Genomic DNA, 13990 nt, shown 5'->3' with positions numbered 1-13990 from the left:
GGAACCCCCAGTCAGCCCCTTCCCAGGTCCAGTCGGTGCAGTGCAGCAAAGGGATGTAGGTGATGAAGTGGTTAAAAAAATGGAAAACAGGAAGATATTTCCAATGCCTTTAATTTCCCAAGCCAGGGGTGCAGTTCCTCTGTGTTTCCCTGCCTACAGGGGGTGAATTTCAGCTCATGCAAAAGCAGGAGATGATGCAGCTCCAGTGCATAAATGACAGCGAGTTAAGCTTAAGCTGTGTCATGGAACCAAAGTTGTTCATGTTGCAAAGGCCCTCAGAGACCATCGGGTACAACCATCTCCACGTCTTTTAGCGCCCAGCTGCCCGTGGGCTGTGCCCTCTGCAGGCACCGAGCAGCCCCTGGTTGCAGAGCTCGGATTTCATCAGCCGGAGTGATCTCGTCGTTCGCATGACATCACGATTTGACGTCACGGTGTGACGTTACGACATCGCGATATGACGTCATCACACCCGCTGCGCCCCCGGCGCATGCGCGTTCCGTGGCCCCCCCCTTCCGCGCTCGTCGCCCCGCGAGGAGCGCGCGCTTCTCTCCCGCCCTGATTGGTCCGCTGCGCTGTCAATCCAACATCGGGGCGGGGCGAGGGGGGGGCCGTCGAATCACGTGGCGGTCCGCGGGGCTGGCAGCGAGCGGCTGGAGAGGGTAAGTGAGGGGGAAAGGGGCAGTGAGGGGCGAGGGCTCGGGGTGGTCCGGGCACGGGAGGGGGCTGGGGACCGGGGGTGAGGGACCGGGAGCCGGGGAGAGACCGGGTGGGATCGGGGGTCGGGGCACAGTGAGGGGCCGGAGGCACAGGGAGGGGCGAGGGTTCAGGGTGGTCGGGGGTCAGGGTACATGAAGGGTCTGGAGGCCGGGGATCAGAGACCGGGGACAGGGCAGGGACCGCGGGGGTTCAGGGGTCAGGGCACAGTGAGGGGTGTGGGGAGCGGGGGTCGGCCAGGGGACAGGCGCCGGGGATCGGGTGCTGGGGGCCAGGGAAGGACGGGGGGTCAGGGGACAGCGAGGGTGGAGGGGTTCGGGGGCCGTGGCGGTGCGGCCAGGCGGTGACCCCGCTCTCCCCGCAGCGCTGCCATGGCCTCGCCCTGGCGGGACGTGGTGCGGGACGCGGCGGCCGTGCGGGACGCGGCGGCGGTGGCGGTGGACGCGGCGCTGCTGGCGGGGGTGCTGATGCGGACCGGGGAGCAGCCCCTCAGCTCGGATGTGAGTGCGGGGCGCTGCCCGGCCCGTGGGTCCCCGAGCCCTTCGCAGGGAGCAGCTCCCGGCTGGAGCTCACAGCTCACTGCCCATCCCGCTCATGAGACAACCCTGCTCCCCTTTTCCAGTACAGCTCCCCTTTTCCAAGGAGAGGGACAGATCTGGGAAGGCTTAAGAAGTTGCCGGTTGTGGTGTTGGCAGTCCGTCCCTCTCCCAGCCTCTCACCACCCATATGAACCTTTGAACCACGGGAGAGTCTCACGGAGGGGCCTCTGCTTTTGGCGTGTTCCCAGCTGCAGTCAGCCTTTGCCCCATACCTGGGACAAGGTGACAGGGATGGAGGTGGCTGATGTGTGGGATTTACCTGTGGGGAATCCCTGGCGGCTGGCTGGGGTGGGAGGCTCTATCTCTTGGAGAGGTCTCAGAGGAAGAAGTATCCCTGTGCAAAAGGGGTGGGACAGTGTTGGGGATGGGTCCCTGAGGAGCCTGGGGACAAGCAGGCAGCTGGCAGAGGTATGAGGAGGGAGGTCATAGAATCAGCTGGGTTGGAAGGGACCTCCAAGATCATCAAGTCCAACCCTTGATCCCCTACCACTGTGGTTGCTAGATCATGGCACTAAGTGCCACACCCAGTCTTATCTTGAAAACCTCCAGGGATGGAGAATCCACCACTTCCCTGGGCAGCCCATTCCAGTGTCTGATGACCCTTTCTGTAAAGAATTTCTTCCTAATATCTAACCTAAACCTCCCCTGGCACAGCTGAAGACCCAGCCCTCTTATCTTGCTGATCATTGCCTGGGAAAAGAGACCAACCCCCACCTGGTTACAACCTCCTTTCAGGTAGTTGTAGAGAGTGAGGAGGTCTCCCCTGAGCCTCCTCTTCTCCAGGCTCAACACCCCCAGCTCCCTCAGCCTCTCCTCATAGGACTTGTGCTCCAGTCCCTTCACCAGCCTTGTTGCTCTTCTCTGGACCTGCTCCAGCCCCTCCAGGGCTGCTCCCTGATGTCAATCCCATTGTCAGGTCAGGGCTCTGGGGGATTTTGAAGGGTGAGAGGAAGAGGAAGCCTGGGAGGAGAGGCTGAACACACTGCCAGTATCTCTTGCTTCATGTAAAATCCAGGTGAATTGGGAGCTTCTCTCTGGTATGATATTTTGACTTTGAGGGTGGCCCCGTGCCTGAGCTGTGGGCTGAGCCAGGAGTCCAGAGTCACCCCTGAGTCTGAGGTGAGATCAGAGGAAGTGCCTCTGATGGCCAGAACCCAGGAGTGACAAATTCCCCTTTTCTCTGACACTGAGCTGTTCTGGAGACACTGCCGTCCAGTTTGGGTGGAAACAGGGTATCTTTCAGGGGGAATCACTCAGCCTGAGAAGCTCTGGAGAAGCTGCTTTCAGACAAGCAGGAGAGGCACCTCTTGATCCCCTCTGCAGCTGCCCAGACCTGAGTGCTCTGCTCCCTCCCCGTGTGCAGGTGGTGAATTACGCGCCCTTCACGCTGCTCCCGTCTGCGGTGCCACGGGCCTTGTTTGAACAGGCCTACGCTGTCCAGCAGGATTTCAACCTGCTGGTGGATGCCATCAGTCAAAACAAAGAATTCCTGGAGCAAACTCTGGCCAGGTAACGTTTCTGCATGTTGCATTTTAAGGGAACATTTTAAATGCCAAGCATTTATCACCTTTCGGGCATTCCTGCCTTCCATCCGTTCGTGTCCCACAGGCTGAGGTGAGCACTCCTGTCCTCAGCAGAAACTGCCTCCTTTGCTGCATTATTTTTCCTAAGATTAATTCCCAGCAAGTCCGTGTGCTTGGAGGTCTCCTTGAGCCTCAAAACTTGGGACATCTGGCCAAGAGCTGACTCCCTGCAATGATCTTCAATGTTGCCAGTATGTCAGGCTTGTGAATTCTTACATGTGAGCTTGTTGGCCCCCCGGGCCTTAAATGTAAATCACTGGAATCTTTGAGTCTTGGATTCAGAAGTCTCTTTTAGTCTTATTTTGCATCTGCCCGTGGCTGTCCCATAACCAGCAGCTCTGCCTGCCCACAGTTATGAGGATGAGGTGTCCCTGTCCCCACACAGACCTCTGATCGGTCACTCTGTGTCCCCTGCTTTCCCATCCACAAACTCTGGCTGCTGGGGGACTGTTGAGCTCTGGATCCTGGACTCTGCTGGATTTATCTGTGGCTGTTGCCATGGGCTGAAGTGACCCTGGCTGTTTCCCCCATAACTGTAGGGCTTTCACAAATCTCACCCCCCTTTCTGCTGCCTGCTGCGTGCTGCCTGTCCATGGGTGCTGCAGGCTCTCTGGCACCGGGACAGAGCAAAGAAGGCTGTTTTGCAACATCCTTTTGTTTTGTTAAAGCCTTTGAAGCTGTTTCAATGCTTGTGCCTGTTCCAGAGCTGGCTGCAGCCAGAGCTTGTGGGGGCAGGTTTGTACCTGTGGTTAAGGAATGCAGCACCTGTGGCTGTGTGTGCTCAGGTGTTGCCCTGTGCCAAGGCAGCTCCCTGGAGGTGCTGCTCAAGTAGCTCAGGGATTTGGGACCCTGAGGAAAAGCCAGACCTACTCTAGCAGGGCAGGGATTTGTAGCCTGACAGGACAGGGGGTGGATGAAGCTTGAGAAGCTTCTCTGAACTATTGTGTGCAGGCACAGGGAGACTTGTGGTTCCTGCCTGTGGCTGCAGAATTCTGCTGTGTTTCTTTGCCTTTGCTTGTCCCATCTCTGCCCTGCCAGTGAGTCACCTCTGCCTTTTGTGAGGTGAGGCCTTCTGTGGAGTGGCTGTGCTGGGCAGACTGGGTTTGTGTGTGGTTTTGCACTGTGCATTCATGGGGAGATGTTTCACAGTGCTGTAGCAGGTTTCTTGAGCCCCAGCCCTGCTCCTTGTACTGCAGAATGTCCCCACTAAGGGTTTTTTTTCTGGAGAAGAATTAATTTTCTCGTTCCTCTGTGGCAGCATCAGGGAACTGATCTGGTCTGTGTTTCCCTCCAGCACCATCAAGGTCGATGACTTCACAGCTCAACTCTTCAGAATCTACATGCAAGTTCTGGAGGAAGGCTTGGCTCAGGTACCTGGGCAGGGGATCCTGGTGGTCTGTTCCCCTTGGCACTGAGGTGGCATTGCTGGGCTCTGAGCCAGGCTGATCACTCCCTGCACTGCCATGTCTCGTCACAGCCCGTGAGCTCAGGACCTTGCCCTGTTTGAGTTGTGCCCTTTGGTTGGTGCCACTGGAAACAGTCACATCTGGAGTGGGAGGATTTGATGTGGTTTGTCCTCTGGGAGCCTTGGGAGTGTGCAGGGACATGTGTCCTGTCAGGACCTGCACCAGAAGCTCCTTTACTCTCCTGAGTGTTGGGAACTCCTCTGGAGCACTGGGAGGGCTCTGGGTCCTGGGCAAGGGGCAGAGCACCCACAGGCATGGCTTGCAGAGGTTTTTATCCAAATGAAGGTGACAGGACAAGAGGGAATGGATTCAAACTGACAGAGAGTAGGTTTAGATGAGGTATTAGGAAAAAACTCTTCCCTGTGAGGGTGAGGAGGCCCTGGCACAGGTTGCCCACAGAAGCTGTGGCTGCCCCATCCCTGGAAGTGTCCAGGGGGTTGGAATTAGATGGTTTTTAAGGTCCTTTCCAACCCAAACCATTCTTTGATTCTATGACTGGATCTGACCTGGGAGGATTTTGAAGTGAGGTCGTCAAAGGGTTTTGCAGTTAAAGGCAACAGGAGACCCCACCACCCCTCCCCTCTTTTCAGACTGTGTTTTTAGGCATCAACCGCTCTGATTACATGTTTGACTGTGGGCTGGATGGCACAGCAGCTCTGAAGCAGATAGAAATAAACACCATTGCTGCCAGTTTTGGGGGCCTCACCTCCCGCACGGCCGATGTCCACGGGTAAGGGACACCTCTGGCACTGCTGCAGGTGCACTGCATGGGCTGCTGCACTCCCTGTCCTCATGTGCTCTCCAAACTCTGCTCCCTTGGTCCAGCTGGGGCTGTCATGGCATTTACAGCTTTTTTTGTTCCAAAGGCTGGTGTTGAAAGTGCTGGGAAAGACTAAGGAGGCGTCACGCCTGCTGCCCAACAACCCATCAAAGGGACTGGCCTTGGGAATTGCCAAAGCCTGGGAGCTCTACGGTTCCCAAAGGTAAGGAGAGAGCAGGAGAAATTGAGCAGGAGCAGTGCAGGAAACCTGGATCACAGTGATGAAAAGCTGGTGATCCTGGGTGCATGTGGAGGGTTTGTGGGTTTAATGGTGCCCCTTGTATCTCTTGCAGTGCTGTGGTGATGTTTCTGGTGGAGGAAATCCAGAGGAACATTTTTGATCAGCGGTGTGTAGAAAATGAGCTGTGGAACAGGTAAGGATTGAATTTCCCTGGGATGGAAAAGGTTCAGTTTTAGGAAAGGGAAGCAGAGAAAACTGCTGCCTGATCTTGGTGTTTCCCTCAAGGCAGGAAACATAGGATGGGTCCCTAAACAGGGACTGTCTTGGGCTGCAGGATCCCTGTGGCTCCATAGTCCGAAGCCTGGGGTTATTTGTGAAAGAACCTACAGATCCTCCTTGTCCATCTGTGACTTCCAGCTCAAGTAACTCTGCCCATCCTGCTGCCTGTCCCACTGCTCTGTTCCAGGAACATCCGTGTGATCCGGCGGCGGTTCAGGGACGTGTTTGAGAAGGGGTCCCTGGATGGCAGCAGGAGGCTGTATATGTGAGTATGAGCCAAGGTGCGCATTCCTGGGCACGTGGGGCTGGAATGGGAATTCTCAACCACACCTGGTGGTGTGTCTTGAGTACAAACAGTGACTGTCTGAGGCAGCAGTTCTCCTCCGTGCTCCAGGGTGCTGTTTCCTCTTGGAGCTGACATGGTTTTGTTTTCAGAGTGGTGAGATTTTGCATACACAAAACTTAATTTCCCTCCCTCAGGCCACAGCCTCCACTGCTCTGTGGGATCTTTACCTCCTCCACGTACACCTGCTGTGAACAGCCCTGGCTGTTTCAGAGGCTTCCACAGAGCCATTTCCTGTTTACTGCTCACGTGATGCTCTGCCAGGAGCTGGGCTGGGTTGTTAGTGCTGGAGGAGGAAGCATTCCATGTCCTTTTGGGATCTCTTGGGTTTGAACTCACTCAGTGTCTTGCCCACTCCCTGTGGAGACCAGGACGTGCAGGTCACAGACTCTTTGAGTGCTGGTAGGTCCCAGGAGCGAGGTTGAGAGTTGGTCCCAAGTGTGACATTTGTCCTGTTTCCAGGCAATGTGCTTGGAGCTGTACAAGCCTGAAGGAAGACATGGTTTAATGCATATATTTTTTCTGTAGTTAGGCTGGTTTGACCTTTGATGTCTGTTCTGTGTTTGATTAATGAATACATTTGTCAGGGCTGGATAATTGAGGGGAAAGTGTATCCCGGGTACTTCCTCCCAGGCACCCTCCCCTCTCAGTGCTGGATTCCTCTGCAGTTCCCCAGCAGGTTCCTGACCCCGTGCACAGTTTGTGTGGCCAAAGCTGGGGGCTGTGGTGCTCCAGCTGTGCTGACAGCCCAGCCCTGGCAGGGGCTTTGGTGCCTCTCAGGTTGTCGAGTTGAGGCCCTGCCTGTGCCACCAGAGAAGGATCCTGTTCCCTCCCAGCTTCAAGAATCATAGTCACAGAGTCAGGGAAAAGGCCTCTAAGATCGAGTCTAACCCTTTAACCCAGCAGCACCAAACCATGAGCCCAAGTGCCACATCCACACTTTAAATCCCTCCAGGGACGGGGGCTCCATCACTGCCCTGGGCAACCTGAGTCACTGCTTGGCCACCCTTTCAGTGAAGAAATTTTCCCTCATATCCAGCCTAAACCTCCCCTGGCACAACTTGGGGCCATTTCCTCTCCTCCTGTCCCTTGTTCCCTGGGAGCAGAACCCGACCTTCCCGGCTCCCCCCTCCTGTCAGGGAGTTGCAGAGCCAGAAAGTCCCCCTGAGCCTCCTTTTCTCCAAGGTGAGTCTCCCAAGCCTGGTTACAAGTGGCAAAAACTGTTAGAAAATGAGGTTCCTGCCTCCCTGCTGGGCTGGGTGTCAGAGTTATTGACCCTTTGGTTAGAGCACAGGCCAAGTATCAGCTCCCTGTGTCTCAGGACAGGCCAACCCAGCTGGGGCTCAGTGCAGAGGTGGCAGGGCTTGCAGTCCTCAGCCAGGAGCACAACAGCCTGGGGGCCAAGGAGAAGGGGCAAAAGCTGCAACATTCTTCGTGTCTGACCCCGTGGTGCTGGGGATCGGGCAGGGCCTGGCCTGGCTCTGTGAACACTTGTGGTTTCTGTTCCAGAGATGGCCAGGAGGTCGCAGTGGTGTACTACAGGGAGGGCTACGTGCCACAGACCTACGACCAGCAGGTCAGTGCCCACCATCCTGCTTGGGGAATCACCCACTGGGAGTTTGAAATGCCCTCTGATCCCAGGGGCCTCTGCCCTGTGCAGAGAGGGGTCAGTCCTACCCAGGGTGGCTGAGAGCACTGGGGAGCTGTGACTCCAGGGAACATTGGGTGACCCAGGCAGTAAGAAAAATGGGTGTCTTCTTTTCCAATCACCACTTAATCACTCTTAGTGCAGCACTGAATTGATGCTGTACAATATGGGTATTGGCACCTGCTTTTAAAGGGTTTGGACTTGATTACAGACCACTCTCTGTGCTCTCTCAGCACTATGAGGCTGCAGGTAATAATGATACAAAACATTACATTACATTACAAGACAACATGCTGTTGTCTGGAGGTGGCAGCACTGGACAAGCTGGGGAGGGGGAACTGGCAAAGGCAGCCGATTAACCTGGCTCTGCTGTTCCCAGAGGTGGTGTGAAATCCATGTCTGCTTGTCTCCAGAGTGCTGCTCCCACCTGTCCATCCCTGCCAGCAGGGAGGGAGCAGACAAATCCTGTGTCGATAACTGAACAGAAAAGAGCAGAGCAGACCTTTAGTGTTGTGTTTTTCCTGACGAGGGGCTTGCTCTGGTTGTGCCCCAGAACTGGGCGGCGCGGCTGCTGCTGGAGCGGTCGCGGGCGGTGAAGTGCCCTGACATTGCCACCCAGCTGGCGGGCACCAAGAAGGTGCAGCAGGAGCTGAGTCGCCCAGGGACGCTGGAGAAGCTGCTGCCCGGCCACCCCGAGGCTGTGGCTCGGATGAGAGCCACCTTTGCTGGACTCTATTCCCTGGACGAGGTGAGTGGGAGCGGGGCTGGGTCGGGAATGGACATGCAGACGTGTGCTTGGCCTGTGTGATGTTGCTCTTTGGTTCAGGAGGTGAGGGGGCTTTGCTGTGGTCCTGGTAGATCCCTGTTGATCCTGCTGAGAGGGGCCTCTCGAGGAGCCCCTGCTGCTCCCTGGTGCTTTGCTGTTCAAAAATCCCAGAATCATTTAGGTTGGAAAAGACCTCCAAGGTCATCAGGTCCAACCTGTGCCCGACCCCCACCTTGTCAACCAGCCCAGAGCACTGAGTGCCACAGCCAGTCATTACTTGGGCACCTCGAGGGATGGGGACTCCACCACCTCCGTGGGCAGCCCCTTCCAATGTTTGGCAGCCCCTTTCCATGAAGGAATTCTTCCTGATGCCCACCCTGTTTCCATCCTTTCTTTCCAGGGTGAAGAGGGTGACAAGATAGCTGCTGCAGCCATCGCTGACCCCGAACGCTTTGTGCTGAAGCCGCAGCGAGAAGGTGGAGGTATGAGCTGGGCTGGGCCCCTGGGGCTCTGCACTGTGGTTTGTGCTGTACCCAGCAGGGGCAGGAGCTCTGTGCTGGCTCCTGGTCCTGGGCTGAGGGATAAAAGGTGGGGTGGCTTGTGGCTACTCGTAGCCATGGGGATTAGTCATGGCAGTAAGGTAGTGCCACTCCTGGAGCAGCTCCTGAGGCCCCAGTGCTGGGTGTGGGGAGCCCAGGCAGCACCTGGGGAGGCAAAGGCTGGGTCATTTGGGCTGCTGGGCCACAAAACTGGGGGCAGTGGCTTCTGCTGTGCTGGGAAGTGCTTGATGTGCTGGTTTTGTTGTCAGGGAACAACCTCTATGGTGAAGAGCTCAGGCAGGTTCTGGAGAAGATCAAAGACAGCCCTGAGAGAACCTCCTACATCTTGATGGATAAGATCAAACCCCAACCAGCACTGAATTACTTGCTGAGGGCTCACAGTCCCCTGCAAGTGTCTGAATGCATCTCCGAGCTCGGTATCTTCGGTGTCTATGTCAGGTGAGGAACGTGCTCGTGGTCTGGGGGTGGTTCCCTGGTTTTCCTCTCTGAGCACAGCAGCAGGAAGGATGTCTGGGGAGCTGTAAGTGCAGGGGACAGGCATGACTGTTCAGTCTGTGCCCCTGGCAGAGCTCTCCGAGCACGTGTTCAAACACTGAACTGCTGCTCTGAACTTGCTGCCAAACGAGTTGTTGAAAGACCACAGCGCCTGTGCTGGCAGTCACGGCTGTACCGGCCACGTGGAACCAGCGTGTCTCATCCCTGACTCCTGGGAGTGCTTCCCAGGGTCTGGATGCAGCCCCAGGAAGCCCTGGTGATCTCTGAAATGTCTGAACGGGGTCATGTTCAACCCTAAATAGCTGCTGCTTTTGTGTAAAACCCTCACAGACCCAGAGAAACGTTCCCATAGCGTTCAAGTCCTTCTCGTACAGTTTGAGGAACAATGGCACTCTGACAGCGTTCAGACCCTGACACTGTGTGCAAATCCAACCAGAATGGCCAGTGGAGCCAAGGCACTGTGCAGGATAAATGCCAGGAGCTCTGTGCTCTGCAGGGACTGAGTCTCCCTTTCCTTTGCAGGCAGGGCCAGGAGATGGTGCTGAACGAGGCCACCGGGCACCTCCTGCGCACCAAGGCCATCCAGCACGCGGACGGCGGGGTGGCCGCTGGGGTGGCCGTGCTGGACACTCCCTACCTGGTGTGAGGAGCTGTGCCCCACCCACCCTCCTCACCTGCTGCCTCAAGAGCTCAACTGCCACAGGGATTTCTCCGTAGGGTGCACTTGCCAAGGTCTGTTGTGCCCGGGGCTGTGAGGAAGGACTGCGTGGAAACAACTGCTCCAAGGTCCTGTGTGCCAGCACCAGCTTCTCTGTGATTCCCCCTCCAGGGATAAGGGGTTCCCTTGCTCTGCCTGCCCAGGGGACCCTGCCCCAGGCCTGCCTTGGTCTGGGTGTCCCCTGGGGGCTGGGGTGTGTACAGCAAAGGGTGAGGTGCCATGACAGGCCTTTGTGCTGCTCCCACTTCTGTGCTCCTTGATGGAGACACACAGAGCCTAGGGAACAAGAGGAGAAAGGTGGATGGGCGAGTAACAGCCTTCATCTTCACACAGTGCCTCAGTGCTTTCCAGGTTAGACAGGAGAGTCCAGCTCCACATGCCATGGCCCCTCCAGCCCTTGCTGTGCTGCTGCTGCTCTGATTCTTACTTTTCCCTGTGCCTGAGGATCCTCAGGGTTCCTGCACAAGGGACAGCTGCCCTGGGCAATTTGCCCAAGGGCCTTTTGCTTGCTTTTTTTTGCTTTTGCTTTGCCCAACTCCAGTTTTGGTTTTGTTGGACTGGGTGCTCATCTCAAGCAGTGCCTCTGTGCCACACAAGGCAGGCAGCAGAGCAGAGTCCAGGGCTGCATCTGCTCCCACTGCCTCCTGCAGCCCTGTCCAACAGATCTCCACGGGATCCCTCAGCAGTGGTGGCAGATCCCAAGGGGATGGTGAATTGGAGCCTTGTGTCACAGCCAGCACATTATTGAACCCTGAATCCCCCCAGATTTGTGCCAGCGCATCCCACTGCAAAATCATCTTCCCAGGGAGCACTGACCTTGGAAATAGTCCTGCTGGGATGTGGGGCAGGCTGAGACTGGGAGCTCTGTGGCAAGGAAGCCAAAGAATTGCAGGAGAGGCTGGGCAGGCACAGCTCCAGCACCTTACTGTGGGACCAGCACCAGCAGACAGAGTCTCCCTCCAGGTTTCATGGATCAATGGGAACAGCACAGCAGTGGAGGGACTGGGAGGAGTGTGGGCTCTCCTGCTCAAGATGTTTTGCCTCTTCCTTCAGCTCCTCTTCCTCCTCAGCCCTAAAAGCTGCACCTTTCTGGCAGTGAAGAGCCCAGTCTGTCAGTGACAGAGAAGCAGCACAGAGCCAGAATTCCTGGAGAATGGATGTGCTGAGGGACAGCCCTGCTGGGCTCATGGCATCAATCACCCATCAGTCACCTGGGGAACAGCCCTGTTATGCCTGATCCTGGGATTCCTGGGTTTTTTTGGGGGAGTTGATTACCCCCAGCCAGAGATTAAAAGGAATGTGCAATCTGACCACACTGCTTGTGCCAGGTTTGTCTGAACCCAGGTGCTCACCTGGCCAGGTGTGCAGAGATCCATGGCTGTGCCTGGGTGGGGACCAGAGCTTCTGCCCTTGCCCCAGGAGCTGTTCACAGCCTGTAAATCCCAGTCCATGGAAAAGGATCCTGCTGGCAGGAACCTGCCTCTCCCCATCCCCAAAAGCCAACCCTGGTTATGGCACAGCCACTCCAACAGCACTGAGCACCCCTTGTCTCCCCCAGACTCAACCCACACACACACTGCGCCTGTTTCCATTTTGTTTTCTTGAATTTTATTTCATTTTGCATGAAATTCTCGCTGTTTTCCAGCCAAAAATTACATAGCTGACAAAAAGGTAACAGAGGAGCAGTGAGGATGTGGGAATCCTTGTCACCGAGGTGGCACAATCCAGTGGTACAGAGCTGTGGGGGCACGTGGGACACCAGCAGGCACCCAGGGTGCTGTGCCAGTGAGAGCAGCAGGTAGGGAATGAGACTTGGGACTTGGCTGACAGCCCAGCAACACCTGCCCTGAGCCCCCCACCCCAGAGGCAGCTGCCTCCTCCTCCCCAGCCCCAAGTCAGCTCAGGTTGCAGGTAAAGCCTGTTACACTGGCTCTCACCAAAACAGCAGCTGCAGCAAGTTTTAAAGCCCATTTCTCCTTTGGTTTAAGTGCAAAATCAAATGGTTCACATGCAGTTTTCATGGAGACATTGCAAAGGAGGTATCGGCCCCAGCTCAGCCCCGGCCGGAATTAAATGTCCTTCATGGGAGGAAGGATGGCTTTGGCAGTACCCTGGTGGTGGTCAGGCTCCTGGGCAAGAGGGGTGGGGGTCTTCAGCTCTCAGCATCATAAAGCTGTGTCAGATTTGAGCAAACACTAACTTTGAACACCTCCCACTGTTTTTTCCTGATGAGGAAAGGTGGGACTCGCACAGCCCTGCCTGCCTTGGCTTCTCTGCTCTATCAGTGGTGCCTACCTGGGTCACCTGCCATGGGAAAGGTGCCTCTGCCTGGCTGCTTCCCCACCATCCTTTGGTGTAACAACCCCCAATCGTCCCCCAGGAAGCAAAGGGAGCATCCAGCTGTGAGGTGGTGGCAGCAGGGCAGGTGGGAATGGTGCTCCATGGAGCACATCACACCCAGGCTTTTCCCCTGCGTGGCTCCCTGTAGTGCCCATGGCCAGTGATAGACCCTGGATTGGGGAAAACACTCCAGCTGGCACCACACAGGTAGGAAGCAGCAGATCTTGGTATCAAATTGCTCTAAAGCCTGTTTAAAGCCCAGAGGTCCCTCAAGCCTTGCCCCACTCCAGGCCCCAGGACCTCTGCTGGCAGCAGGCTTGGACAGTGGGTGCAAGACAAGCTGAGCTGTGCAGTGATGATGTGAGAGTGTTCTCAGTGCTCCCGCAGTTTGCAGCACCCCAGGGAGAAGGGGAAGATTAGCAGGTGTGTGGGCAGTGGCAGATGTACCTCCCTGGCCTGCCTGCATTGAGCAACTCCAGCACCACTTCCCCTCCAGCCCCGAAGTTCCTTCCCACTGTGCACAAGGTGCCAGGGCCCCTCAATTATATAATTAATTAACACCTCTATCGCCCCCAAAAAATTAAATTAAAATCAAGAATGAGGTGCTGCAAAAAGGGAGGGGGGTGAGTCCCTCTGTGCTGAACCCCAGATGTCTGATATCCATGGGGAACACAACAGACACCCTCCTGCAGGGCATGGACACGGCCTCTCCAGGGCCAGATCTCCCCGTCCCAGACATTGGTACATTCAATTCAAGAGGTGCAGGTTCCCTTCCCGGGCAGACAGCGGTTGTTTGAGGGACCTGCTCATCAGGACACTGCTGCTGCTGCTGCCACAGTCCTGCTCAGCAGGGACAGGCCCTGCTGCTACTGCTTCGTGTCACACCTGCTGTCAAAGAGGTGTTTTATGATGCCCGGGTCTGCCAAGGTGGAGATGTCCCCCAGGTCTTGGTCGTTTTTGGCAATCTTCCTTAATATCCGTCTGGTGATCTTCCCTGGAACGACAGCCGTGAGAGGGGAGCAGGGATCAGAGTCACTGAATGGTTTGTGTTGGAAGGGACCTTAAAGATCATCCTGTCCCACCCCCTGCCATGGGCAGGGACACCTTCCACTAGCCCAGGTTGCTCCAAGCCCCATCCAGCCTGGCCTTGGATACTTCCAGGGATGGGGCAGCCACAGCTTCTCTGGGCAACCTGTGCCAGGGCCTCCCCACCCTCACAGGGAAGAGCTTCTTCCTTATATCCATCTTATCTACAACTGCCTTCCACCAGTGTAAAACCATCACCCCTTCTCCTGTCACTATCTGCCCATATAACAAGTCCCTTTCCTCAGGAGTCAGGACCTCTCCAGCATCCTTAGCAGGAGTGGGGAGTACCAAGACCTGCACTGAGGTTCCTTCCCCCCCTAATTTGAGTGGCCCTGGACAAGCAGTGTAGGGCTGATGTCCTTACACTGGCAGGAACTGTCCAGTCCCCC

General features: G+C 56.2%; 2 protein-coding genes across 5 annotated transcripts in view; one reads left to right on the top strand and one right to left on the bottom strand.

Annotated features, from left to right (window-relative positions):
- The first annotated feature begins 595 nt into the window (after positions 1 to 595).
- GSS (glutathione synthetase) lies at positions 596 to 11485 on the top strand. 3 transcript variants are annotated; one of them, XM_064674269.1, is made up of 13 exons: positions 596 to 662; positions 1082 to 1217; positions 2680 to 2825; positions 4194 to 4269; positions 4956 to 5095; positions 5232 to 5348; positions 5479 to 5559; positions 5833 to 5910; positions 7498 to 7564; positions 8166 to 8384; positions 8803 to 8884; positions 9211 to 9400; positions 9980 to 11485. In XM_064674269.1, the coding sequence occupies exons 2-13, from the start codon at positions 1089 to 1091 to the stop codon at positions 10101 to 10103; spliced, it is 1449 nt and encodes a 482-aa protein (XP_064530339.1). In that variant the 5' UTR covers positions 596 to 662; positions 1082 to 1088; the 3' UTR covers positions 10104 to 11485. The 3 variants fall into 3 exon arrangements, with proteins under 3 accessions (XP_064530339.1, XP_064530340.1, XP_064530341.1); XM_064674270.1 differs by having other exon boundaries at positions 598 to 662; positions 8190 to 8384; XM_064674271.1 differs by lacking the exon at positions 596 to 662 and adding an exon at positions 667 to 739 and having other exon boundaries at positions 8190 to 8384.
- Positions 11486 to 11760: 275 nt separating this feature from the next.
- Positions 11761 to 13990, bottom strand: part of ACSS2 (acyl-CoA synthetase short chain family member 2) — a 31618-nt gene continuing 29388 nt past the window's right edge. For both annotated transcript variants that reach the window (XM_064674267.1, XM_064674268.1), the window contains one exon: positions 11761 to 13509. In XM_064674267.1, the coding sequence (XP_064530337.1) occupies positions 13382 to 13509 (128 nt within the window). In that variant the 3' untranslated portion in view covers positions 11761 to 13381. The remainder of the gene's footprint in view (positions 13510 to 13990) is intronic.

The sequence above is a fragment of the Pseudopipra pipra genome, chromosome 17 (genome assembly GCF_036250125.1).
Source record: "Pseudopipra pipra isolate bDixPip1 chromosome 17, bDixPip1.hap1, whole genome shotgun sequence".
NCBI lineage: Eukaryota > Metazoa > Chordata > Aves > Passeriformes > Pipridae > Pseudopipra > Pseudopipra pipra.
This window is presented reverse-complemented; position numbering and strand designations above follow the sequence as displayed.